At 37.1% G+C, this 26,090-nt stretch overlaps 3 protein-coding genes across 3 annotated transcripts; 1 reads left to right on the forward strand and 2 right to left on the reverse strand.

The window, feature by feature from the left end:
* Positions 1 to 1,526: 1,526 nt before the first annotated feature.
* Positions 1,527 to 4,701, reverse strand: LOC114283655 (phosphatidylinositol 4-kinase gamma 2). Its single transcript, XM_028226523.2, has 2 exons — positions 2,441 to 4,701; positions 1,527 to 2,154 (listed from the first exon to the last, which is right to left on the reverse strand). Exons 1-2 carry the CDS (start codon positions 3,815 to 3,817, stop codon positions 1,777 to 1,779), a joined length of 1,755 nt encoding a protein of 584 aa, XP_028082324.2. The 5' UTR covers positions 3,818 to 4,701; the 3' UTR covers positions 1,527 to 1,776.
* Positions 4,702 to 4,969: 268 nt separating this feature from the next.
* LOC114287312 (uncharacterized) lies at positions 4,970 to 8,318 on the forward strand. Its single transcript, XM_082895698.1, has 5 exons — positions 4,970 to 4,978; positions 5,142 to 5,279; positions 5,832 to 6,987; positions 7,156 to 7,552; positions 7,673 to 8,318. The coding sequence occupies exons 1-5, from the start codon at positions 4,970 to 4,972 to the stop codon at positions 8,316 to 8,318; spliced, it is 2,346 nt and encodes a 781-aa protein (XP_082751824.1).
* An 822-nt stretch (positions 8,319 to 9,140) lies between these two features.
* Positions 9,141 to 16,080, reverse strand: LOC114289495 (uncharacterized). The gene is made up of 11 exons (XM_082895699.1): positions 15,968 to 16,080; positions 12,736 to 12,773; positions 11,771 to 12,624; positions 11,523 to 11,657; positions 10,833 to 11,424; positions 10,350 to 10,653; positions 10,178 to 10,268; positions 9,936 to 10,037; positions 9,629 to 9,847; positions 9,389 to 9,516; positions 9,141 to 9,294 (listed from the first exon to the last, which is right to left on the reverse strand). The coding sequence occupies exons 1-11, from the start codon at positions 16,078 to 16,080 to the stop codon at positions 9,141 to 9,143; spliced, it is 2,730 nt and encodes a 909-aa protein (XP_082751825.1).
* Between the last annotated feature and the right edge of the window lie 10,010 nt (positions 16,081 to 26,090).

Raw genomic sequence — 26,090 nt, forward strand, 5'->3', positions numbered from 1 at the left:
CTCTCCACACTCCATCTTCCTTCACCTCTACATTAATTCACCACCATAACCCACCTCTCTCTCTCTCTTTCTCTCTCTCTCTCTAAAAATGTTGGGTCTTTTGCAATCCTACTTCACTGAAACCAGGTCTGACCCAAAACAAAAACTCAAGAAACAGAGCAAGCAAAACTACATATACAGAGATGAGTTAGACAAGAAGTCATCAATACTACCAAGAAAGCCCAAGAAAAGAGCTAAAGAAGGTGAAGCAACCAAACCACTGCTTCAAAAAGAAGATGGTAAGAAAAATATTGAGAGAGAAAACCACCATGGCGACGGTGGCAGTGGCAGTAGAAGTGGAGGGATGAAAGTGAGAGTTTTGATGACGAAAGAGGAGGCGGCGCGGTTGCTGTCAAAATGCAAAGACGGAGGTGTTCTTCAGTTCAAGGATGTGGCTTGTGAGCTCATACAAATTCCCCAGAATCGTGTTAGTGTCGTTGATTCCTCTCAGACTGTATCACCCATATCGATACCTAATCCAGTACCCTTATTTAAAACTAATGATGGAGTACTTGAGAGCATACCTGAAGAAGAGCTTTAGATTAAATTAGTACTATTTTTCTTTTTCTTTTTCTTTTTTTCTGTTTTTAGATTGATTGTCAGTCATCATGTATACAACTGTTGGTTTGTGCTTTTGTTTCGATAATTATTCAAATCCACCATCCTCACACATACGAGTCCCATCCCATGCCACTCCATTAATTGTGAAGTTGGGTACCAAATATTTTCTGTTTAAATAAATTTATTTTCTTTATTGATTATCGACAACGTTTTCTTTGTTTTTGAATTCACCTTCAAATGAGCTCTCCTCTCAGGCTGGACTTTGAATTTTGTACATTTAGGGGTTGTTTGTGAGTAATTTTTGGGTGCGAGCACCGTCATTTGTTCCATACGTGTTATGATTGAGGGAAAATGTATAGTTTATAATTTTATATTATATATTTGAGAAATATGATTATGTATAATGTATGATGATTAGTGAAAAATATAAACACGTGATAAGCATCCAATAATTTTTTATTATTTTGAAATTATCTAAATAAGTATAATATAGGATGGTTAGTGAGTAGTTAGAGTAGCAGTTAGAGGAGGTTAGTTGAAAATGCATAAATAGAGGCTTAGGGGGGAAATTTTGTATTTTTGAATTTCATGGATTGAAACCATCCATATGGTGAATATATAAAAGAAAAAGAAACAGAGACCTTATTGATCTATTGACAAATTGAAAGGGATGAAGAGGAAGAAAAACAAGGGATGAAGACAAGGAAGAAAGCCTTGAGAGAGTGAGATAAAACATGCATCTCTTCAACAAAATCGAAGCATCATTCGAATTCAATAACTCATCCATGAACATGAAACCAACGTATTGATCTCAGCTATCCACCATCTGAAATGCCCCAAGCACCAATATTGCACTAGGTATTCCCAAAATTCATGGAACAATAAAGTATGCATGTATCCAAATCCAAAATCCAAGTGAATTAATATTTAAGCAAAATCCAAAATCCATAATATTTTTCTCATTCATGATTTTAACTTCTGTTCAATGTCTCAAGGCAATCCAAGAATTAGTCAAAAAGAACAGAAATAAACCGAAAAAAATTTAAAATAAAACAGTGTCAGGCCCACATAGAATAGAGGAAGCCATCCACCTCGGATACGATCTGCAGTCCACCCAAATGGACTGGTCATTCGATCTGTACATACAGTTACAAACACCTATAGATCAGGTTAATATTATTTAGCAAACTTGTCAAGCTGGAAATCCATGATTTGGGAGACGGTTTCAAGAAATGCAGCTTCACTCATGCCGGGGAGAACGGAATCATGAGCCTCTTGAACAATCTTCTCAATAATCGATTCCTTGTTTAACGTTTCTCTGCACATGATGCTTCCAATGGCAAAGGGAGTGAGTCCTCTCTCTACCCCTTTCTTCAAAAGCATGGTGGAGATACGGAGTGTGCGAGCACACTTAAGGGAAAGGTCCCATCCATAGAATTTCAAAAGTGCAATATCTTGTTCGGTATCGAGCGAATTTATGTATTCAATGGTGTTGGGAGAGTAAGGTTGGTGGGCTTGCGGCCAGTAGAGCCAATCGAATGTGCAATCTTCAAACTGCCAAGAAAAAAGAAATGTCAGTCTATTATGTTAAAATCTATGAATGAATTTGGCATCACAGTAATCCTAAAAACTTATAGCATTATGAAGAGAATTTTTTGTATTGAATTAGTCTCATCGCCTCAGTCCCAAGGGGTTCAGAAAGAGAATAGTTGACATCATCAATGCCACTGAGGGCATAGAAGATCGATTCAAATGCACTGCATGCAGCTAATGTGGCAAGTAATAATAGAACATTTAAAGTGAGGTAAGTAAACATAAACAAAAGACTAGCAACACTTACATTCTCAGGCAAACAATAGCCATGATCAATCGGAATAAGCACAATCCGCCCCTCTTCCCCCTCTCTGCTCATCAGAATATTCCCAGCATGCCTATCTGCATTCGCCATTCTTATATCAAACACACTGATCTTATGGACCTCCTCCACAGGGAAATCCCGAGGACCCATATCCTCACAAGATCCATTATTCTTCATGAACATTTGTAATGACCCGATCTTAACATTCTTTAGAGCATGCTCATACCCATCTGGATGATTAAATCCCCTATGCAAGCACTGCACCATAACAGTTGGTGGCACACCAGCAAAACCAACCTCACCCAATAACGTACGTTGGCCACTCCTAGGATGATCCAGTATGTATGCTGCAACTTCCCTAAATGCACCTTCTCCGACTTTGGTTCCCCTCTTTAAGCCTTCACCATTCGATGATAAGGGTAACCCCAGAGGGTTATTCACAGCCATTGGTTCCTCATCTACGGGCTTAAAGACCGAAAGATACTTGTTGCCTGATGCATCTTGCATAAAATAAGTTCCTCCTGTGCCCTCAGATGATCTGATAGGTTGTTTGCCTCTCTCCAGTCCATCAATGGTAGAATTAATCATATCCCATATCATTTTAGGCAATTTGATCTCTGGACTAACAAGAACAGGTTCCAACATGAAATCTCTAACCGGTGTTTTCCCAGGTTCAACTTGAAGTTCAATGGACCGGTTCTCTCCTTCGTGTAGTCCTTCATCTGTCCTCTCTTTCCAATTAGCTGCCACAACAGAGAGTTCAACATCTTTCTCCACATGCTTGGCCTGAACTTTTGCAGATTTCTGAACTAGTAAGTGAATCACAGCATCTGTGTCCTTACATATATCATCAATTAGCCTCTTATGGTCTTCAAGCTCCTCGCCATTACAATAAATTTCATGATCATCGAGATCAACAAAGCCTTTCCCTTTCTTGACAATTCGATGCTTGAGATATCCAATGTTTTTGTAACGATCGACCTGAAACTCAAATTCCTTCTTCCCACAGGCAGTCCTAACTGTGATGATAATGAGATCAGAGAGACGGACAACCAAATGCAAAACATTCCCTTCAGTGACACCATAGTCCTTAACGAGGGAATCATTTCGTGCCAACTCTCTGCCTTGGAAAACTAGTTTCTGTTTCTTCACTACCAAACCTTTACATGTTTGGATCCTAAGTTTCACTGACGCAATTGAATCGGACTCCAATACCCTCATGGGAATCACAGAACCGGCGACAATGAGGTAAATTATGATCGATTCGTCAGAGCAGAGACCTAACTGGCTATCAAGATAACCAGAAGATCGTACCAACTCTTTGGGAACCGGACTCAAAGCAACATCAGCAACTGACATTGTACAATTTTAGTTCTCCTCCAGAAACTCAGGACCCTTTTTGACTAATTCAACTTACATCTTTCAAAAAAACTATTAACTTACCGGTTGATAGAATTATTAATCCAACTCAGATCGAACAAGGCCTCTCAATCAAACTGAATTTATTATCCTAATGATCAAAAGACTCTTGTTCTAGCCCCAAATGCAAAAATCCCCAAAAAAATATATATTTAAAAAAGAAAAAAGAACTATATACAATAACAAAGGAAAACAAAAGCCCAGAAAGAATTCAACGTTTCAAAGCTGAGAGATCCATTCTGGTTGCTCAGAAACCCAAAGAGCAAACCCTAATTTATATAGGAAATGCCCTCAAAGTCTCCAATGCAGAATTACCAAACACACCTCCAAATTCAGAGGTGTTGAAGATCAAGAAGCTCTAAAGATGAGAGCTTTTCAACCTCCAACAAGAGGATTCAGATTCAAACAACTCGAACTCTTCCTCTCACCCACCAAAAAAAGATTAACAAAACAGGGTTTTTGAGAGATTATCACACCAATGTAATAAAATCAAGATTGTTGGGTGGGGGTCTTAATGTGGATCAACTGTAATGGAAGAGAGTGGATCCTTACCGAGGGAAAGAACCAAAAGTGAATGAGCCAAAGAATGTGAGCTTATAATGAGATGCTGCAGAGATGGCGATTAATTGGGCGATTAATTGAAGCAAAAAAATTTCAATTCGCATTGTTGGTGGTGTGATCTTCTCTGTTGTTTCAAGGGTCCGGTCTTCTCGCCGATTTTTTCTTGGGTTATGCATGTAGAATGTACAAGTGTAGATCACAGAGAGAATAGAGAGGAGAGAGAGACGAAATTATAGCCGTTGGCTTTGGGTGTTCTTTGACTCGAGGATTTTAACGGGCAAATGTTTCATACTAACGGCGTTATTTTAACTGTTTAACAATTTCTTAGAAGGGGCCTCCCTCTTTCTTTGCATTGTCTAAATAAAGAATATACTTTTATAATAATAATATAGAATAAAGCTTGGGACCCCCAGTGGGGGTGCTGGGGTCTATTGTGATTGGTTGAAAAAATTGTTTTTTTTTTTTTTTTTTTCTTTGTGTTTGGCCATTGGCAGCCCCCCATGTAGCACTGGGGGTGCTGGGGGTGCCAAAATGGTGGGGGTCTGTAGCATTTCCGAATAATATAAACCAAACCAAATCAAATCAAATCTTAAGCGTCATTAAATGAGATTTGTTATATGAATATTTCTTTGGAAAATTTACCAATAAATCCTATTTGACAAACTCTTAAACCAATTAGTCCCAACTTTATTCTTTTGTTCAGGTAAGTCCTATTAGTGGGGAAGTTTGTTACTTGTTGATCCTATTTTCCATATTTGGTGTAACTGTGTGGACAGTTTTACCCATTATTGTTATGTTTCCATATTCTGTTGGGGATCACGTGGGACTGCAGATTTTGTGGGTATAACAGTTGATATTTCAATGTTACCTGTTGAGACGTTTCAGCCTATGCGACTTTAGGGTTGTTAGTGGTGTGGGTCAGTGATTTACGGTGGCTGTGTGACGAACTGATTGAGAAAGTTTAACGGAAGTCGGTTCTCCGTTGGTTGAAAGGTATGTCTTCTTATTTGTATAGCATTTGCAGTTTTGTATGTGTTGGTGTTTTTGACTGAACGACAACAGGTGAGGGTGGGGGTTTATGTGGTGCATTTTTTGGGGTGATTTTTGGTAATTTTTCCTTGATTTTTTGTGTTAGGCTGGTATGCTCTGTTTTTTGAATTGCTTCCGTTGTGGGTGTGTGCCGCATTACATGTTCGTGTAAGGGGGGTTCTGTTCAGCCGGTGGGTGAGGGGGTTGTGTGCTGCATTTTTGGGGGTTGGTTTATGTGTTGCAGACGTATGTGTTGTTGTTCGATTTTTCTATTGTGTGGGTGTGTATTGTTTCTGGTTTTATAGTGTTTTGTGGGTTTTCTGGTGTGGGTGCATATTTTCTGGTGTGGGTGTGTATTGTTTAGGGTTTTTCTGGTCCTGATGAAGCACGTGGTAATCTTGATAGGGGGATGGACACACAGGTTATGTTAATTTGTTGTTATGGAAATGTTAATGCCGCAATTAATTTGCAAGCTCCATTTCGGTTTGATGACATGGTTAACTGTGTGTGCGAAAAGTTTCCTGGGTTAACACCGGCCCAAGTGTGTTTGTTCTTCAAGATACCAGGTTATAACAATTTCATATTACATAATGATGTCGACGTGGAAAACATGGTATTTCTTGCACGGTCTTTCCGTCTGCAATGCATCGATGTCATCATTCAATTACAAGAGTCACGCGACGCTGACAATGCTGGCAGCCCGGTTCATAATATGCAGACTGTCCCGTGTCACACAGCGGGGGTGTGTGATGATTCGGACATGGATGACGAACAAGATTTATTGGAAAATTTCTGCCCTCACATTGATAAGGTTTTTTTGTCTGCTCCATGGGCTAATGGGATTCAACATGTTGGTCAAAGTTTTCAAGGTGGAGCATCTGAATTTCGAAATGTTCTTCGCAAGTATGCGGTTGAGTGTGGCTTTCTGTTCAAATTTGTGAAGAACGATTCTGTTCGAATCACAGCTGTATGTACGATGAGAGAATCGAGAGGATGCATGTGGTTGGTACATGCACGTGTATTGAATGCCAATGGATTTTTCTACCTTCGTAAGTGGAACAGCGAGCACACTTGTGGTGTTGCTGTACGGACCCCCAAAAACCCTAGGGCTGGTTCCGATCTGGTGTCCGATGTTATTTGTGAACGGGTACGTGATAAACCACTCACAAGGCCTACTGATGTTGTGTATGACTTGAAAAAAGATTACGGATTGGAGGTTAGTTACCGAGTTGCATGGTTAGGTGTAGAAAAAGCTCGTGGTGAAATGTTCGGTGCACACTCCATTTCATTTGACCAACTACGATGGTATAGTAGCGTAGTAATGGAAAATAATCCTGGGAGTTACATCGACATTGAATATGATGAACAAAACTACCGTTTTATACGGTATTTCATATCATTCAAAGCATGCATCGACGGGTTCAACCATTGCCGCCCATTGCTTTTCTTGGACGAGACTTTTCTAAAAAGAAAATTCAAGGGGAACTTGCTAGCTGCAACTGCGAAGGATGGCAACCAAGGTATTACTATGTGGTAATTATTTATATATTATATTGATGTGTGGCAACTGTACTGACATTGTTGCTAGGAAGGACACTTTTTGTTCCACATTGGGGAGACCGTCATAACAATTGTTCATAAGTTATGCTACACAGATTGGTTATTTGACAAACAAATTAAAAATGCAGGTTTATTCCCCGTTGCCATTGCGATTGTTGATTCTGAAAACACCACAAATTGGGCTTGGTTTTTGGAACACCTCGCAAACGTCGTAAACCGGCAAAGAACACTTACATTTGTCTCTGACCGACATGCGGGGTTACTAGAATCAATACCCATCATATTCCCCACAGCGAAGCATGCGTTTTGCTTACAACATTTGCAGCGTAACTTGCAAGACAAGTTACGTTATGTGAACAGTTCATACCGGTCTGTGATGTTGGCTAAATTTCGTGCCTGTGCGTATGCTCCGACTGTGGCTGCATTCAACCAGAGTATGGAAGAGTTCACAAACTGTGGACGTAAGGTTGTGCCTGCTTTCTTAAAAGATTTACCCCCATATTACTGGGCGAATGCTTACTTCTAGTACGTAATTACTTCCTTCCTTTCCCGCACACACACGACATTCCTACAGTTCATATTTCATGTGTCATGCATGCGCATTGCCTATTTTTTTGACTAACACATTTTATCCTTCTTCAAAAGCAGAGGTTCACGGTACGGTGAGATGAGTTCCAACGCCATTGAATCATTTAACTCATGGATACGGGAAGCACGCCACCTACCAATAACTCAAATGATTGATAGTATCCGGGGAAAAATTATGCGCCAGATGGCAAAACGGAGACGTAAGGCAAATGCGTGGGCAGGTGCTATTTGTCCCAAAATGGAATCTCGGTTGGTCAAAGCATACAACAAAGGTAGATCGTGGCTCGTAAGCCAATCAAACGATGACGTGTATGAGGTTCACTCTTTTCCATCCGTCATGGTCGATGTTGGCAAACGTACATGTTCTTGTTTCAAGTGGCAAATCAACGACTTTCCATGTGCTCATGCAGTCGTGGCAATCCGAAACAGTGGTCTAGACCTGTACCAGTTAGTTATTCCCTACTATCATGTGGCTGAGTACCAGAATTCATATGCACAAAACATAACCCCCATTCCAACTGTAGAGAAACCACAATTTGACTCAGCAGATTTTGTGATACATCCTCCAGCTGTCAAACGCCCACCAGGAAGGCCGAAGAAGAAACGCATGCTTTCCAAAGGGGAACAAGTCCAACAAATTCGGTGTGGACGTTGTCAACGCATGGGTAACCACAACAGGAAAACGTGCAAGGAACCAATTTAGCTTCTACACATAATTCGCTGATTCGCATTTTTGACAATAAACTTTCACAGTTTTCTTATTAAATAAGTGGATGTTCCACAATTCTATATGACGTCATTCAAAGTGAAGATTTAATGAACAATTTTATTTTTAATGCGTTACTCTGTTTACCTCGTCACTGTATTTTTAACATCTGCTTCGTATTGTAGTGCTATTAATTTCAGGACATACGCCATAATTCATTTTGTAGTTGCAAGATTTTATCATGATGTGACCACATCCGCAAACATTACACACAGATAATAAATACACCACAGAATTCCCTGCTAACAACCATGTTTGGACCATTTTTAATTTTGTCCGCATAACCATCATTCGGCCTATAGTCGTGTCGTTTTCCATCTTTTCCATGACTACAATTTTCGCATATATACCATGCCTATACATCAATATCTTTCAATTTTCGAGACCCAACTTCTATTACTACGTGCACATCAACGGCACACAATCTCTGCCCACAACTCAGTCCCACAACTTTTAAATACAATCACACAACCTTACCTACAAACGCATGAAGCAACAGGCCAAACAAACAACCAAAATCATACTGCAAATCATACCATACTTTCCATTCAAAATGCGTAAAATGTTATCCACAACGACTAGTACGTAATACCCACAAAAAATATGTCCAACATTTTCTAAACCAGAATTTTCAAACCACAAGTTCAAACCAACAAACATGTTGTTTCAAAAAACCAAACAAGTTGCATAAACCAAATACAAAAACCAGAAAATGCTGCGTCCGATTTATTTCTCGTCACCGTTTCAGACCAAACACATCTAATCCTTCAGCCCCCGGGTCGGATCGTTGATGAAATACTTAACCATGTTTGCTCGCAACACACTGCAATTACTACCTTGCAATGTTCGCTCCACGTCGCCACGATACACAAACTGTCGCATTATCCCACACACTATCACCCCACAATCAAGCCTGCACATGAAATAAGCACATGTAATCAGTGCCACTCATAACAGCATTGTCATCATTACAGTTCCCTTACATTTACAACAACACTGTTACTTACGTGTCTGGTTTTTGCTGTGGACACTTAGTTACAGCCTCTAATGGATGCCTGAAATTTGCCTCAATGCTCTGCTCATCCTGTCCGAACTGACGTAACGATTGCTTCATAACATCTGACACACGTTCTTTCTGTAATTCAATAAAATTAACAAATTAAACCACCACAAAAACAAATCACCAACCATCGTCTACACAACCACAACCAATTTACAGAACAAACATAATGGTAACACTTATTTACCAGCATAAGAGCTTCGGTGTGGTGCACATCAGTCCTATCCCCACGTTGCCTCATCGGATTATAATGCTTCCAACTACCATCTTCAGTGTCGTACACTACAAGCGTCCAGTGCCCAAGATGACACATTGGAAAATGCATGAAACGAAACTCGCTCCCTGCAGACACATTCTTCCGGATATAATTTCCTATTGAACGCACGTCATTACTTTTCACCACGTCCTACAAATAAGTCATTGTCATCCAACATTACTACACCACCCCAACACCAACAGCAAAAAACAAATAAATAAATAAACCACAAACTCACCAGGCACACACTACTGAAAAAATATGACTTGTCCACCAACTCATTGTCACCATACATCCTCAACTGGTCGGTCTTCAACAACTCCACGTACGCATCAACAACCTACCAACCACCATAACCAATTTTCTGAATAATGCTGTACTAACTACATAATTGTCATGATGCCACCGTTTAAAACGAAATTAACCACAAATATATGAATAGGGAATACAACATTAAAACCCCTATATTTAAAAACTTACATTCCCACGCATGGAGCTCTGTCGTACAAGGCTTTTCACATCACTGAAATAAACCACAACGCCATTCATATTGTCTTCCCACATGACCGCCCTGTACATAGTACTAACGTAAATTATACAAATTTACAATTGAATGCAAACAACACAAATAACACTCAAAATAAATACGTACCCATCACCATGCCGCTCATATGCTTTGGTGATTCTGGCCTTCTCATCCATTGTCATCATCTTCCAAACCCCCAACCGGTTATTCAAATCAAACCCAGACCATTTTTTCTCAGGTAACACCACCGCTTTGACATCAATAATTGCATTATGCACGTCATGTTTGCTGTCATCCACTGCGTCACAATTGTTTCCGATTGTCTTCTTAGTACGCCCAACCAACAGTGGGTAATCAAACTCAGGCATTTTTCGCTCCCTTTTAACTTTGTTCTTGATTTTACGCACATATGAATTTACATAACCCAATCCTGCAACACATTCAACATCACTAGTCAAGTCTTCACCTTCAGCAGCATAACTACTGCTACCATAATGACCACGCAGCATCCCCGGTCCGCACTCCGCCACATTGTCCACCCCCCCTCGTCACCACTGCGTCCATGCTGTGGTAATACACGCAAAGGTGACACATCACATAACATAACACCATCACATCCATCATGCCCCACATTAACCACACCACTACTCCCAATATCCACGCCTTCCCGGAACCTTTGCGTTACGTCATGCACATCACGGTCCTCCAATTGGTCCTCAAGCAGTAACACTCTCTTCCGCAATTCGTCATTTTCATTTTTCAACTTACTCAACTCATCGTTTTTCATCTTCACCACACACTCAAATCCCCCTACTATGTTAACAGCTTGCAACTCCATCTTCCTCTTCAAACCAACAACTTCTTCTTCAAGCGACGACACCATTTTGTCTTTCTTTTTGTTTTGCATTTCAAGCTCTGCGACTGCAATTAGCGCCTCTTCTAATCTGTGGCTACTATCCCTTTCAATACCGGAATTGCGATCCACATGCTTTGTGAACCGTTTCACATCAAGTTTGCGGCCCTGCACCACCTGGTCATCACTTTCATTCTTTCTCGTCCCCTCTGCCATGAAATGCTCGTCCACAGCGTCACAGTCCTCACCTCTGCCATTGATATCTGTGAAACCATCTTCCTCCGCCTCAATGTCTGTGCCCATAACTTCACGTTCATAATCAAAAGACCTCAAACGGTCAACTTTAACCTGCAAATAATTAAAACACATCATAATAAATAGTTACATCTTATTCACACTAGTATAAACTTTAGTAATAAAGTGCATAACTAAACGCAACAAGTTACCTGAAAACCAATTGGACCAGCCAAATCCACCCCTTGAATTTTATTCATTAATGCCCCAATGTCCCATTTCAGGAACCTCGGAAACATGTTGTCGGTTTGAGGCTCCACTATGTTCGAATGTTCACAAAACCAATACTACATGAACAACAAAACAGAAACCAACAAATCAGGCATTTATTGATTGCAAAAATGAAAACAAAAAAATTGCATACATTCAATAACTAACTACTGCCCAGATGTACACATACCAGCAACGCAACCACGCAGCCTGTCACCTTCCCTGGGGTACGATGAAACTCCTTGATTGACGCCATCACTGTTGTCAGTATAGCTCCAGTCCAATCATACATCCTAACGGTGCTCAGGTCGTTCATGTAACGCACAAAAGCCCAACTGATTGTCTCCCCAGAGTTAGAGAAAAAAAGCTTCCCACACATGTACAGCCCCAACAACTTCGCTGTGTCTTCTTCATCTTGTTTCTTTTTGCCATTCAAAGCCTCTAAAAATAATGTTTTAACCAACTTCGACGTCAGGCGCGCAGCGTCACGACACCTACGTTGAATGAAGTCCGACACTGGCCGCTGTCCGGGTGACAAATCTAAACGCCGTTTCCCGCACTGCAAACCAAATATTAACCTGATGTCGCTGCTCCCGAATTTGACACTGACACCTCCAATGTTGAATGCATTATCTCGCTGATTGTATGATCTTATAATCTTGGCTATAAGATCATCACACTTCCTAAACTCGTTATGGTTCAAATTGTTCATGTGTATCGCCTCAATCATAATCCAAAATGGTGTTTTCCGTAACTGTTTCAAGTGTGCGTCCCTCAAATTTGCCTCACGCACAAGTTTAACTATCCCAGCAACATTCGAACGAAAGTTCATCCGCGTTTGTGTCTGCTGCGGGGGGGGGGGGGGGGGTGCTACTATATCCTCAGCCACTTTTCGTCCAACCGCATTGCTCACCCTTTTCGCCTGCTTGAACAAAATGCGCCCCTGCATTTTCACACCCAGGTTGTTCCCCTTTGAACCATTACCATCATCAGCCTTTCTCCGTTCACATGAACGTGTCCACGGACTACTTGCCCTTCTGCACTCTGCCAACAAAAAACAATAGTTAACACAGTCAAAAAACCAGATTCGCCTCACAAACATAACAGCCACCCCTTATCGTTCATGTAATGCACCAAAAAAACTAAAACACACACCCTTTACGCCATACATAAGTTCCACACAACCAACGTTACTAGCATCAACAAAAAATTCCCACAGTTAACACAGATGAACAACCTGATATGCCTGGCAAACCTAACACCAACCCCTAATCATTCATGTCATTCACCAAAAAACTAAAACACACACCCTTTACACCGTACATACGTTACACACAAACAACATAACTAGCATTACTACTGTCAACAACACCATTTGAACTCTACGCCACACCCATATTACAGACCACAAACATGCGGGACACGCATTTCACAACAACATACCAATCATCTCACAAAGAAAAGCAACACGACAGTCATTCACATCATCACCTCACAGGTACTTCACAATTAGATTCACAAATCCCAGCAACAGGAATCAGAACAAAAATTAAAATCAAAAAACCATTACACATCCCACATCCCACATCCCCACACCCCACATATGTACATCACGTTCACACACACAACCCTAAAACAAAAAACCCTAAACCACGTCAGAAAGTAACACACACCCCAAAAAAAAATCAAAACCCCGCCCATCCCAGCCCCACCACACACCATTGTCTTCCACTTGTGTGGTCCCAACGAAGTTTTACTTCCCCACATGCCAACTACTTGTCAGCACTTACACCGACACAGGCCACACACACGAACCCCACACAAACCCTACACCCACAACCAAGTACAACCTTCCCCACATCATCAGCAACACCAACCCACCCCAACACACAAAAAAAAAGCATCACAACACACATAACAAATCAACGACACAGACAACCCCAAAATAAAGAAGGCAAACAAAAAAAAAAAAATTTCCAATCGGGTAATCAAACCGAATAATCAAACACTCACAATCCACATTGTCACACAAAAATTACAGCAAAAAGATATGGCACATACCATTTTCGGCCATAGCTAAACGGCCACAATCAAGGACTGCGAAATATGAACACTAGGGTTTCGTCGTCGTCCACGATCTGCCTTGTCACAAATACAGTGGCCCAACTAATCACAGCAACAAACGGAAATTGCCCACTCAATCTTTATAATTTCCCCCCAAATCACGCGAACGGTATATATGGTCAATCCCAATTTCGAAATCCAAGCAAATCGCAAAAACGAGGGTTTCCTATGTTACGTTTCCACTTCACTGTGTGTGGGGATGTGGATGCTTAAATCGGGTTGAGTTTTTAATGGGTATGGGTTTTCAATAGGTGGAATACGTGGCAACCAAAACCCACAAGCATTCTCTACAAAAACCCTTGGTAAACTTTTCAAGTGCGTAACAGCCAAATGTGTGACACGTGACAAATCTCATGCCATTTTACCTGATCTGTGACACACGCGCAAGCCATGTATCACATGAAAAATCCACACATACTAATGGCAATTGGGTCCTTTCACAACAAACAGGACTAAATGGAGCATGAAAAAACATTTGGGACTAATTGGATTATAATATCAACAAATAGGATTTATTGGTAAATCTCCCTATTTCTTTTTCATTCGATTCTATCAACAATCACTTGATTAGTTAAATTAAGAACATTCATATATCTATTACTATATTCGTCTATATCAATTTAGGTCTGTCCATTCTCCTACTATTTTCATCTATCGTCACTATACCACTTCTAAAGTAATAATATATAAATAAAAATATTATTCCTACCTACCTCATCTTTAAGAGATCAATATTTGGCAAATAATTTGTTTGAGCCAAATATTTTCTTATTTCTCTACAATGCAAAATCAGATGTTACAAGAAAATAAAAGAAAATGTTAAAAACAGTTCTTAAAATTGTTGTTAATGTATCAATCTAAAAATTTAAAAAAAAAAAAAAAATTTGTTAATGGTTGTAAAAAAAAATTATATTAACATAAATAAATATTATTGAAATTATAAATATTTTGACATTTTATATTTTTTATTAATAATGTTTAGATTTGTCATTAACAAGACTAAAAAATAAATAATTAAATAAATTTAATTTTTATCTAAAAAAATCTTTGGTGATGGATATTAAATTCGCAAAAATATCAAAAGGCAAGCTTATATAATTTAAATTTTTTTTAAAATTATTTTCAAAACTTTAAAATCGTCCCATCACCCCCCAAGTCTATGTTAAAAGCATCTAAGAAAAAGGAAAAAGATTGGTAGCTCGAATCTGTGGCTCAAAAAATGGCTCGAATTTGAAGACAGAGACAGAGAGAAAGGAGAAAAGAGGAAGAGGGAAGAGAGGAAGAAGAGAAAGAGGAGGAGAGAGGGAGAAAGAAAGAGGAGGAGAGGAGATCACCACCGCCGTCGCCTTGCCGCCGCCGGTCGCCGCAGCACCAGCGATCGTCGCAGCACCACCGCCGTCACCTCTGGCCCCACCTCCGCCTCCTCCTCCCCCTGTGAATATGCCCCCTCCAGTCCTCCTCCTTCCTCCTCCTCCTCTTCCCTTCTCTTCTCCTTCTCTTCTTCTCCACCTTTCTTCTTCGTCTTCCTTCTGCAACAAAAACCAGGAAAAAGAAAAAAAAAAAAAAAACAAAGACAACAAAACGACGTCGTTTTGGTGTCGAGCCACAGATTCGAGCTACGTAGCAGGGTCGTAAGAAAAATATTGGAAAAAGCTTTGTAGCTCGAATCATTTGGCTCAAAAATGGCCCGAAAAACACTAATTTCTCTCCTCCTTATCTCTTTGATCTGCTGTCATTTCCTCTTCTCTCTTTCATCTGCTATTTCTTAAGTGAAAAACACTTATCCCTCTCATTCCTCACATTTGTGTTCCCTCAGCCCTCTCATTCTGTCATCTCCCTCATATCGACTGAGAACGACAAACTGATAGAGGAGAACGACAGACTGAGGAAGAGAACGACGGATTGAGAACGACAGAGGAGAACGAACCACGATGGAGAGCGAACGATGGACTGAGACAACGAACGACAAACAACGATTTATAGATTTGAACAACTCGTGACCTACCCCAGCAGCCTAATCGTCATTATCTACGAGAAGAAAAGGAATCTGAAGTAAACCTAAAATCGATTGTGACTGTTTGGGGTTCAATTTATGTAGAAATTAGACAATTGTGACTGTTTGGGGTTGGATTTTGCCTTCAATTTGTGTTATGGTTTGAGATTTGCCTTCAATTTGTGATGTGTTTGTTGTCTTTGGTTTGAGATTTGCCTTCAATTTTGCTTTCCCTTCATGGCAGTGACATTGTGAAAAGCAGAGTACCACTATTTCCCATTCCTTGAAGCTGTCACTGGTAGCCACTCATTCAACTCTTTCACCTTCGCTGCTGCTGCTGCTGATGATGATCTCTCTTCCTTATTTGATTCACCATTTGCCATTTTTGTTTTTCTTGTTTTTGTTTTTTTTTTTGTCGTCAAAAATCCAAGTTTAGCACAAATCAAAAATGAAATGAGAGAGAGAACTCTCTCTACTTTGTTCTCTTTTTTTTTTTTTTTTTATATTTTTTAATTATTTCAAAATGAAATGTGTTGGTTAAAATTGAGATGGGTTATACAAATAAATGGGGGTGCACAAAAATATGGGGGTGTATATAGAACTTGGGCCATTTGAGCCATGTGAGTTTCGAGTTACGAATCGCAACTGAAAAATATTTTTAAAATTGATAAAAGCATCTCCATCTCATACTATAATATAATATAATATAATACCCCAATAGAATATCCATCCCATTGCACGAGTTGAATGCCAAGACCAAATGCAATTCCGAGGTATGCAATTCGATTACTACCATGTCACTTTATTTATAAAAAAATACAACAGTTATATATAAATAAATAAATAAATGTCTTACTAGTGTTTATGAAACACAAAAAATGATAAAAATATGAGTAGATGTTAAGACACTTATTATTAAATTTTCAAATATCTTCTACAAATTTAATACACTTTTTATTAGATTTCAATATTAACAAATGTTTTAAGGTATTTGTTAATAAATTTTTAAAAATTATACATTAAATTAAAAAAAAATGTTAACATGTAGATAAAGACATGTTACAAGACTCACTGTCTAAAAACAAAAAGTATAAGTGCTTTAGATAGTATTGAAATTATGAATTTGAATAGGAATTTAAAAAAATAAAATAAAAATTATATTTTACTTATCATTTTTTTTTAAATCTCTGTTCAAATGTGATCCAACATAACTTTAAATAAAAAATGATGTATCACATTCTTAAAATTACAAAATATACTGATAGTCAACATGCTATTTGAACTGATATATGCACTTTTATTGAGGGAACTTCTATGTAGAAACCTTGTTCTTGTGATTGATAAATAATGAATAATAATAAATAAATAAATAAATAAAATGAAGATGTGTTGGTCATTTGGTCATTAAAATATTAACGCTACTGTTCCGTTATATGTTGTTTGTTGGGATACCGTGGCTTTGTAAGTTGTAGTGTACTAAAATGACGAACGTGGTAACCTGTGATTGACAACGCGCTTATGTGTCACTCACGTGTCCCGTGTAATAAAATGACGAACGTGGTGACCCTAGCAAGCTCGCCTCCAAAATTATTTTTTATACTTTTTCAAAAATATAAACATTTAGATTAATACTTGAGACATTTTAGGTATGTTTGGTTTGTGTTTGAGAGATGTGTTTTAAAAATAAAAAGTACGAAAAGTTGTTTGGTTTGGTTTTTTTCAAAAGATGTTTTAGAAAATTATTTTGAGAGAGAGTTTTGGAAAAAGTGATTGATTTGATGTGTGTGAGAGAGAGATTTGTTTGGAAAACTTGTTTGGTTTACAAGTTTTGAGAAATTTTTTTGAAAAAATTTGTTTGGTTTGATTACTTTTAAAAACTTATTTGTAGAGAAAATTTCCCAAAATTTTTTCAGAAATACAAACCAAACGAACCCAAAATGGCTGAACTCCATGACTTTTAATTGATTGGTGATCATTTTATTTTTTTATTTTTTCTTTCAAACATAATTACATTCAAACATAACATTGAGTTTTTTTTTTCATCAATAATTCATTATTTATATGAATGAAAAAATAATATTATTATTTCTATTATATTAAAATGTATATTTTTCATTATTGTGCTTTTTCACAGTCTGTATCAAGTTTCGATATCTCTAATTATAAAATAAAAAAACTAAATTTGTTGTATTTTTTTAAAATTAATTTCTGATTTTTTTTTTAAAATCCGATTTAGAAAAATCAACAAAACAAATGTAAATAAACAATCCACTTGTTAAAATTACTACTAAGAGGTTTTATTTAATTAAGTTGGTGTTTGGGAAGTTGGCTATTTTAGTACAATAGGTTATTTTAATTTTTGGTTATTTTAGTAGGCTAAAATATTTATATTTCAGAAGATTGTTGGATTTTTTTTGTAATTAGATGTGATGTTTGTGAGAGAAAAAGTGAAATGATTATGAGTCTGGTATGATATTTTGTCTTATTAATTATTTTAGAATATTTTTATCTTTTTTGGAAATTTTAACCCAAAAAGCAAAAAAAAAATAGTCTTTGCCAAACATGGCCTAAGTCAGCCTTATCTCACAAATAAAGGGTATTATTTGATTATTCATGAAAAAATAATTCATTTTGGCAATTTTATCACACCTCCTAGGACATAGGTTTATACATAACAAGACTCGTAACAAGACTCTTATATACAAGTCATTATAGACTGTGAGATACACTTTTTCTTTTTTATTATTATTTTTAAAACAATTAGCAAAATTATTCATGTGTAAAGACATTTCATTATTTGAGAAACAGCACTTGCCAATAAATTTATTCAATCTTAACTAAAAAAATTACATTGCCTTTTTTCTTTTTTGTTGCTATATGTTTGTGGAATATTTAGGTTACACGGACCAAGTCCATTGCCCCCTTGTTAGGACGATAGGGTTTAGACTTTAGAACCAACATTACTAATAATCCACAAAATCACTCAAAGGCTCTTTTGCCAGCTATTCATGCCTTCTTGTTAGTGAGTAATAATCATTTTGTAGATGAATTAGATTAGAATATGAGGAAATCAACAATACTAATAATACTTATTTGCCTAATGATGTGTCCACGATCCATCTTTCTTCATTTAGCAAGCGAAGAAGGCTTTTGTTTTGTGAGAGAGACTTTTATTGTGGATTGAAAATGTATAATTTCAGTTTATTGACTCATTTTAGGACCAATTTATCTAGTAGGTTTTTGTATGGAGATTATTCTTAAAAAAGGAAAAAAAAAAAATCCACTAATTACAGTCAAATGATTTTATAGATCAATATAATTTTTCTCATGAACAATTTATACTTAAAAATTTATAAAATAAACAATTTAAATCACTAAAATAGGACGGATAATAAATATACCGAAATTACCGTAGTGTGTGTGTCAATTTTCGACTACACTGCCAATCAAGTACTCAGCTGGAGAGCACCGGCAGAATAGATTAAGCCCAAACAACCTGTCACAGAAAGAAGAGATTCCGCGATGGTTCGTCCACCCGGGGACACTCCGACGATCAAGTCAATAAAATATATCTCAAAGATAACCAATAGTGCTTAACTCACTAGACAGAGCATAAAAATCATACCTTAGACTCATGAGGGTGCCTCTCTTTTATAGTCAACACAAACCTAGTCCCAATAGAAGTCTAGCTTCAATGGACTTAGGATTACTGCTAATCTTAGACTCTCAGTAAGATTGGGATAAATTCTCTAAGAGTCTTATCTTTATCCAAACTGAAGTCATCTCCCATTCTAGGACTCTTGTCCCTTATCCACTTATCCCGGATTCCGGTTTCTTCGCAGATAACCTCAGTCTAACCGAGATCATCTCGGTATCATGACTAGGACACGTGGCATTTCGGCTGGCACTTCGGTGATACCTCGGCCACGTGTTGTCATTCAAAAATCATGTCCCCACAATTGCCCCCTAAGTTCTATTACCTCGGCATCCTGAGGTGATGGAACCTATATCATTCTTTCCTTTAATCATGACTCCGGTTTAATTTCAGCTTGTAAATTTTTCTTAAAATTTCAACAAGTGTTAAACATGACATCGGTTTAACTTCAACTTGTAAATTTAAAATTTCAACAAGTGTTAAACAGGTCCTCGATTTAAACTTCAACTTGTAAATTTAAATTTCAACAAGTGTTAAATACGTCATCGGTTTAACTTAAACTTGTAAATTTAAAATTTCAACAAGTGTTAAACACGTCCTCGGTTTAACTTCAACTTGTACATTTCAATTTCAACAAGTATTAAACACGTCCTCGGTTTAAGTTCAACTTGTAAATTTCAATTTCAACAAGTGTTAAACACGTTCTCGGTTTAACTTCAACTGGTAAATTTTTAAAATTTCAACAAGTGTTAAACCAACCTTAACTTGTAAATTCCAACTCCTAAACATCATTCTCCAGCCCTCTTTGATTCTCCATGCCCGACCTCCCGTGAAGGCCAGTGAGGATGCTCCTTTGCCCTGTCGTGCTGAGGGACTGCATGAACTGTGTTCTGCCCCTCTTTCTGGGCATCTTTCTTGGCCGCTGGAATCGGCGTATCTTGTAACGAGAATGGTGGCTGCATGACGTTGTTCTGCACCATGAAATTAACAATCGTTTGCAGGTCCGCCAATTTGTTCACCATTCCCTTTACCTCGTCATCCCTCCGCAGGCATCTATCTTTCCATACCTGGAGGTCGTCCTCGTTATAATATCCGCTCTGGTCCGATTTCTTCGGTACGTCGCCCTTCTGGCCGACGTTATTTCCTCCGTGATTCTTATCACGAGTCTCTTCGTTGCAGTTGTCTTCTTCGACGTCAAGGTCAATATGTTTCCCACTCTCAGTAAGGGTGTCGTCCCTAACCTTCTCTTTCTGTCTGTCGTTGGCCATCAATTCTCCTTTCGTTCCCACAGACGGCGCCAAATTGTGTGTGTCAATTTTCGACCATACTGCCAATCAAGCACTCAGTTGGAGAGCACCGGCAGAATATATTAAGCCCAAACAACCTGTCGCAGAAAGAAGAGATTCTGCAGTGGTTCGTCCACCCGGGGGCACTCCGACGATCAAGTCAGTAAAATATCTCTCAAAGATAACCAATAGTGCTTACTCACTAGACAGAGCATAAAAATCATACCTTAGGCCCATGAGGGTGCCTATCTTTTCTAGCCAACACAAACCTAGTTCCAATAGAAGCATAACTTCAATGGACGTAGGATTACTGCTAATCTTAGACTCTCAGTAAGATTGGGATAAACTCTCTAAGAGTCCTAACTTTATCTAAACTGAAGTCCTCTCCCATTCTAGAACTCTTGTCCCTTATCCGCTTATCCCGGATTCCGGTTTCTTCGCAGATAACCTTGGCCTAACCGAGATCATCTCGGCATCATGATTAGGGCACGTGACATTTCGGCTGGCACTTCGGTGACACCTTAACCACGTGTTATCATTCAAAAATTATATCCCCACACGTAGTATCAAATTCTTTCCACCTAGAAAGGCCCCTAAACAATGGTGGGTGAGTGCATTCACTGAATTGCCCACTCCAATGTATAAAGCAAATACCTTTGCAAGGAGACAAGGCTAAGAAAAATGCCTTTAAAAAAGTTAAAATTACTCAATAAATCAAGGCTAAGAAAAATAAAGGTAAAAGTTTTGTGTATCCATATGCACAGAAAACTTGCATTATGACTCATCATCGCACACATGGGATACCTGAAAAGGGTTTCAAATGTGGGGGCCAAAGGCTCTTGTGCTATTTCTTCCTTGTTTAGTGGTTGCATGATTGCTTTATGGGGCCTACCCAGCAGTAGTACCCTATCATCCCATATTTTACCAATTTGGATATTTATTGGGTTTAATGGGTAGGCCAATCTCTAAACAAGATATTGATTTTAAGAAAAAGATTTTGGATGGTTTGGATCAATAATTGTAGGACGGTGTGTGTGAACTGTGGAGAGTGTCAAGCTACGGGGATGAATAATTGCGGGATCGTTTTATATATGTATGATTTTCTTAACAACTCCAATTAAATATGAAATTTCATGGTTTCATTTTAATTTCTCAGTTTTGAAATCAAATTTGTTATTTTTTAGATAAATTTTCAAAGTTTTGAGATAAATTTTTGAAATCTTGAATGAAAAAAAGTAAGAAATTCCTCGATTTCTCAAAATGAAAATCAAAGCAATATAATTTTTTCTATAAGTCTTATAAAATGAATAGTTTAAATCATTAAAATAGGATTCAGGGTAGACTCCACATGCCCTCAAGTTCATAAGGATTCGTTTAGAAAGTTGGTTGGCTTTTTGACTTTTTGGCTTTTTAACTTTTTGGCTATTTTAGCCTAGGGCTAAAAAGTTTCATTTGGGATGGACATTTTTTACTTTTGTGAGAGGAAGAATGTAATGATTACGAGTTGGATGTTATGTTTTGTCTTATTGGGCTAAAAAGTCTATTTTGTTTTTTTGTGGCTATTTTAACCAAAAAAAGCTTCAAATCTATCTTCCCAAACAAAGACTTAACCATTTTTGAAATATGGATGCATGTGAAACTTGAAATGTAAAAAAAAAATGGTGAAGAACTAGATCATTTCCAACCCAGCACGTTTGGGAAGTGGGTTGGTTGTTTGGCTATTTTAGCTTAGAGCTAAAAAGTTTCGTTTGGAATGGGCTTTTTGGCTGTTTTGATTTTTGTGAGAGAAAAAATATAATGATTATGAGTTGGATGTGACATTTTGTTTTATTGAGCTAAAAAATCTATTTTGTTTTTTTATGATTATTTTAGCGAAAAAGTCCCAAACCTCAACTTCCCAAACGAGCACTTAGTTATTCCAATCGTTTCATCAAACCAATATCAAATTCAAGATATGTTACAATTTTCATCAAATTGAGGATGACTGTGATTTTCACCAATTTATTATTCAGAGTCATTGGAGTTGTAAGTAGTACAACATCACCAGACGACCGGCTGGTTGTTCTACCGGATAACCACTTTAATAAAAAATTGCTCACAATATATTTCAGATTTGATTGAAAATTATACTGGCCGGTCAACCAATTGAACGTCCACTTGGTTGGCTGATGATTTGATGAGTTTCTGTTATAACGTGCGATATCAGGTGGAATTTTTACTCAAATTTGATGAAAAAAGAAGTTAAACGTTGGAAATGTCCTAAGAGTAAGTTTGACAACATTAGATAGTAGCTAAAAAGTCAAAAAAATCACTAAGGTTCGTTTGGGATGTGGGTTGGCTTTTTGGCTGTTTTAGCCTGAGGCTAAAAAGTCTCGTTTGTGATAGACTTTTTAGCTTTTTTGATTTTTGTAAGAAAAAAATGAAATGATTATGGGTTGAATGTGATGTTTTGTCTTATTGAACTAAAAAGTTTATTTTGTTTTTTTTGTGACTATTTTAATAAAAAAGCCTTTGCCTTTTTTATGCCAAACGAGCTCTAAAAAAGTCAAAGAGCTATTAAAAAAAAATGGAAGATTATCTTTCTTCTCTATTTTTTGTATGTTTTTTCGTAAAAAGTTAAAAAATTTGTCACGACCCGCTCCTCGTACCCAAGGATTAAGCATCGTGATGGCCAGTAACTGAGGTTACCTCCGGCCAATTCTTAAACAAATCAATAAACGCAAGCGGAAGTAATATTTAAATGAAGGTACCAAAATAATCATCGGAGCTTCTATTTTTATTACCAAATTTATTGACCGAAAGGCCGATATTTACATGTAAAAATATCCATAAAAGTGCTGTGTGTGCTTATTTCGCAGCCCTGTGTCTAAGACTTTCCAAAAACTATTTTTGAATTGCATTGTTTCTTGAAAATTGGTAAACAACTATAAGCACATGGCAAAGTGAGAAATATTATACCAAGAGTATAAGGGACACGAAATAACCATGGATAGTTAGTTAGGCCAAAACATTTACATAACTCAGTTTGGAGAATAAATCATTGGTAAATAAATCGTTTAAGTGACAGAAACTGAAATACATAAATTATGTAAATAAATAACCATAACCACGATACAGAACAGAGGTCACATAAGTGACAATCGAAATAGAGGTACGGATTCAAGGGGTGGCTCGTACGGATTATAGAGGTGGCTCCCACAAGAGTGTAGCACTTATCTCCGCACAGAACAGAGGTCAATGGATCCATGACAAACACAGGACCACAAAGTGGTCAAACAGAGGCCAATGATTATTTAAGTCCCCCAAGGAATGAGACTCCCGTGGTGGTACTTACAAACATAATTGTATATAAGGTTACAGTCAAATATTCTTAAAATATAAAACAAACATATCAATGGGTTTCCTTTTAACAAATAGGGTTCAAAAAATAATCCACGTAACTGAAATAATAATATAATTTATAATAATTTATAAATCATAACTTGTATAAAATAAATATGGTAAGTCAAAACATACGTAAAATACATTATGGTGACTCAAGGTATAATATAACTCACTTTAAAAGTAATATTTTACTCTTTCTTTCCACTACCAAATATTCTTTCGATTTCCATTATTTTCTTTCCCTTTTATTCCTTTCTTTCTTTCTTTTCTTTCTTTCTTTCATGGTAAAACGTCTCCTCCCTAATAGGGAGGGAAGCGCATACATGGCCTGCATATCTCCCTCTCCAGATTCGATAATTAATTATATAAATTTATTTTTATTCTTAATAAATATTTAAGATAATTATACTTTGACCCAGATTCTTAATATAATTATATAAATAAATTAATTCTTAATTAAATTACACTCTATCATATACCAACAGAAAATTAATTATTTATTTTACTACCACATCCACATCCACTATTATTATTATTATTATTATTATTATTATTATTATTATTATTATTTTTTTTTTTATTTTATTTTATTTTATTTTTTAATAATATATCATCACATACAACCATAATATTAGTATAAAATTTAAAGGACAACTTAAATTTTCGGGTTGTTACAATCTTCCCTCCTTTTAAAAATTTTGTTCTCGAAATTTATCATATGTGTAAGCTATCCGCTGCGCACTCTGAAAAATATATTGGATGATTAATCTGATCGAAAACATTACCTCAAAAAAAAACATTACCAAAAATAACTCACTGTCTAGTTGTCAAAAATTATTTTGGGCCAAAATGAGAAACAATCGGTGACTTTAAAAACTTTTCACTCGTTTTGTTTACGATAAAAATAAATAAATAAATAAATAAAATGAGAACACAATAACAGAATCATATGCAAGAGTTGAAAAAATTTGAGATGAACTTTTCATTGATGGGAAATAGTTTCAAAATTTAAACCCACTTTGTTTTTAAAAATCGAATGAAATTTTTTTTTTTTAATATTGAACAGGAAATTCCATGTATTTAATTATATTATAATTTTGATGGGTGCTTGAGCCCGACACCCCCTGTTTCTTTTCCTTCTTTTACTATAACAAATATAAATTATATCTAATACCCATCACAAATTAGGCACACAAAAAAAAAAAATTAATATATATATATATATATATATAATCATATAAAATTATAATATAATTAAATCGACTAACAAAATATAATATTTAGGTACTAATTACCCGCTATCCCACTTCTTAATTGTGTGTGTGTCTTATGCTCCAATGATGATTTGTTTATTTTTTATAAATCATTGTTCTGATACCACTTGTCACGACCCGCTCCCCGTACCCAAGGTTTAAGTATCGTGATGACCAGTAACTGAGGTTACCTCCGGCCAATTCTTAAACAAATCAATAAACGCGAGCGGAAGTAATATTTAAATGAAGGTACCAAAATAATCATCAGAGCTTCTATTTTTATTACAAAATTTATTGACCGAAAGGCCGATATTTACATGTAAAATATCCATAAAAGTGTTGTGTGTGCTTATTTCGTAGCCCCGCGTCTAAGACCTTCCAAAAGCTATTTTTGAATTGTATTGTTTCTTGAAAATTGGTAAACAACTATAAGCACATAGCAGAGTGAGAAATATTATACCAAGAGTATAAGGGACACGAAATAACCATGGATAGTTAGTTAGGCCAAAACATTTACATAACTCAGTTTGGAGAATAAATCATTGGTAAACAAATCGTTTAAGCGACAGAAACTGAAATACATAAATTATGTAAATAAATAACCATAACCACGGTACAGAACATAACAGAACAGAACAGAGGTCACAGAAGTGACAATCAACAGAGGTACGGATTCAAGAGGTGGCTCGTACGGATTATAGAGGTGGCTTCCACAAGAGTGTAGCACTTATCTCCGCACAACACTTTGCTCCGCACAGAACAAAGGTCAATGGATCCATGACAAACAGAAGACCACAAAGTGGTCAAACAGAGGC

The sequence above is a fragment of the Camellia sinensis genome, chromosome 11, assembly GCF_055761805.1.
Source record: "Camellia sinensis isolate YWXY chromosome 11, ASM5576180v1, whole genome shotgun sequence".
Lineage (NCBI taxonomy): Eukaryota > Viridiplantae > Streptophyta > Magnoliopsida > Ericales > Theaceae > Camellia > Camellia sinensis.

Excerpts from the sequence above, each read along its gene's own strand:
- LOC114283655 (XM_028226523.2), bottom strand. The coding sequence starts at position 3,817 with ATGTCAGTTGCTGATGTTGCTTTGAGTCCGGTTCCCAAAGAGTTGGTA. Across the intron at positions 2,155-2,440 it reads GCTATTGTTTGCCTGAGAAT|TTTGAAGATTGCACATTCGA; the intron begins GTAAGTGTTGCT and ends TTTTCTTGGCAG.
- LOC114287312 (XM_082895698.1), top strand. Across the intron at positions 5,280-5,831 it reads TGGGACTGCAGATTTTGTGG|GGTTTTTCTGGTCCTGATGA; the intron begins GTATAACAGTTG and ends TGTATTGTTTAG. Across the intron at positions 7,553-7,672 it reads TGGGCGAATGCTTACTTCTA|CAGAGGTTCACGGTACGGTG; the intron begins GTACGTAATTAC and ends CTTCTTCAAAAG.
- LOC114289495 (XM_082895699.1), bottom strand. The coding sequence starts at position 16,080 with ATGGCAAATGGTGAATCAAATAAGGAAGAGAGATCATCATCAGCAGCA. Across the intron at positions 10,269-10,349 it reads TATGAGCGGCATGGTGATGG|GGCGGTCATGTGGGAAGACA; the intron begins GTACGTATTTAT and ends TACTATGTACAG. Across the intron at positions 9,517-9,628 it reads ACACCGAAGCTCTTATGCTG|AAAGAACGTGTGTCAGATGT; the intron begins GTAAATAAGTGT and ends ATTGAATTACAG.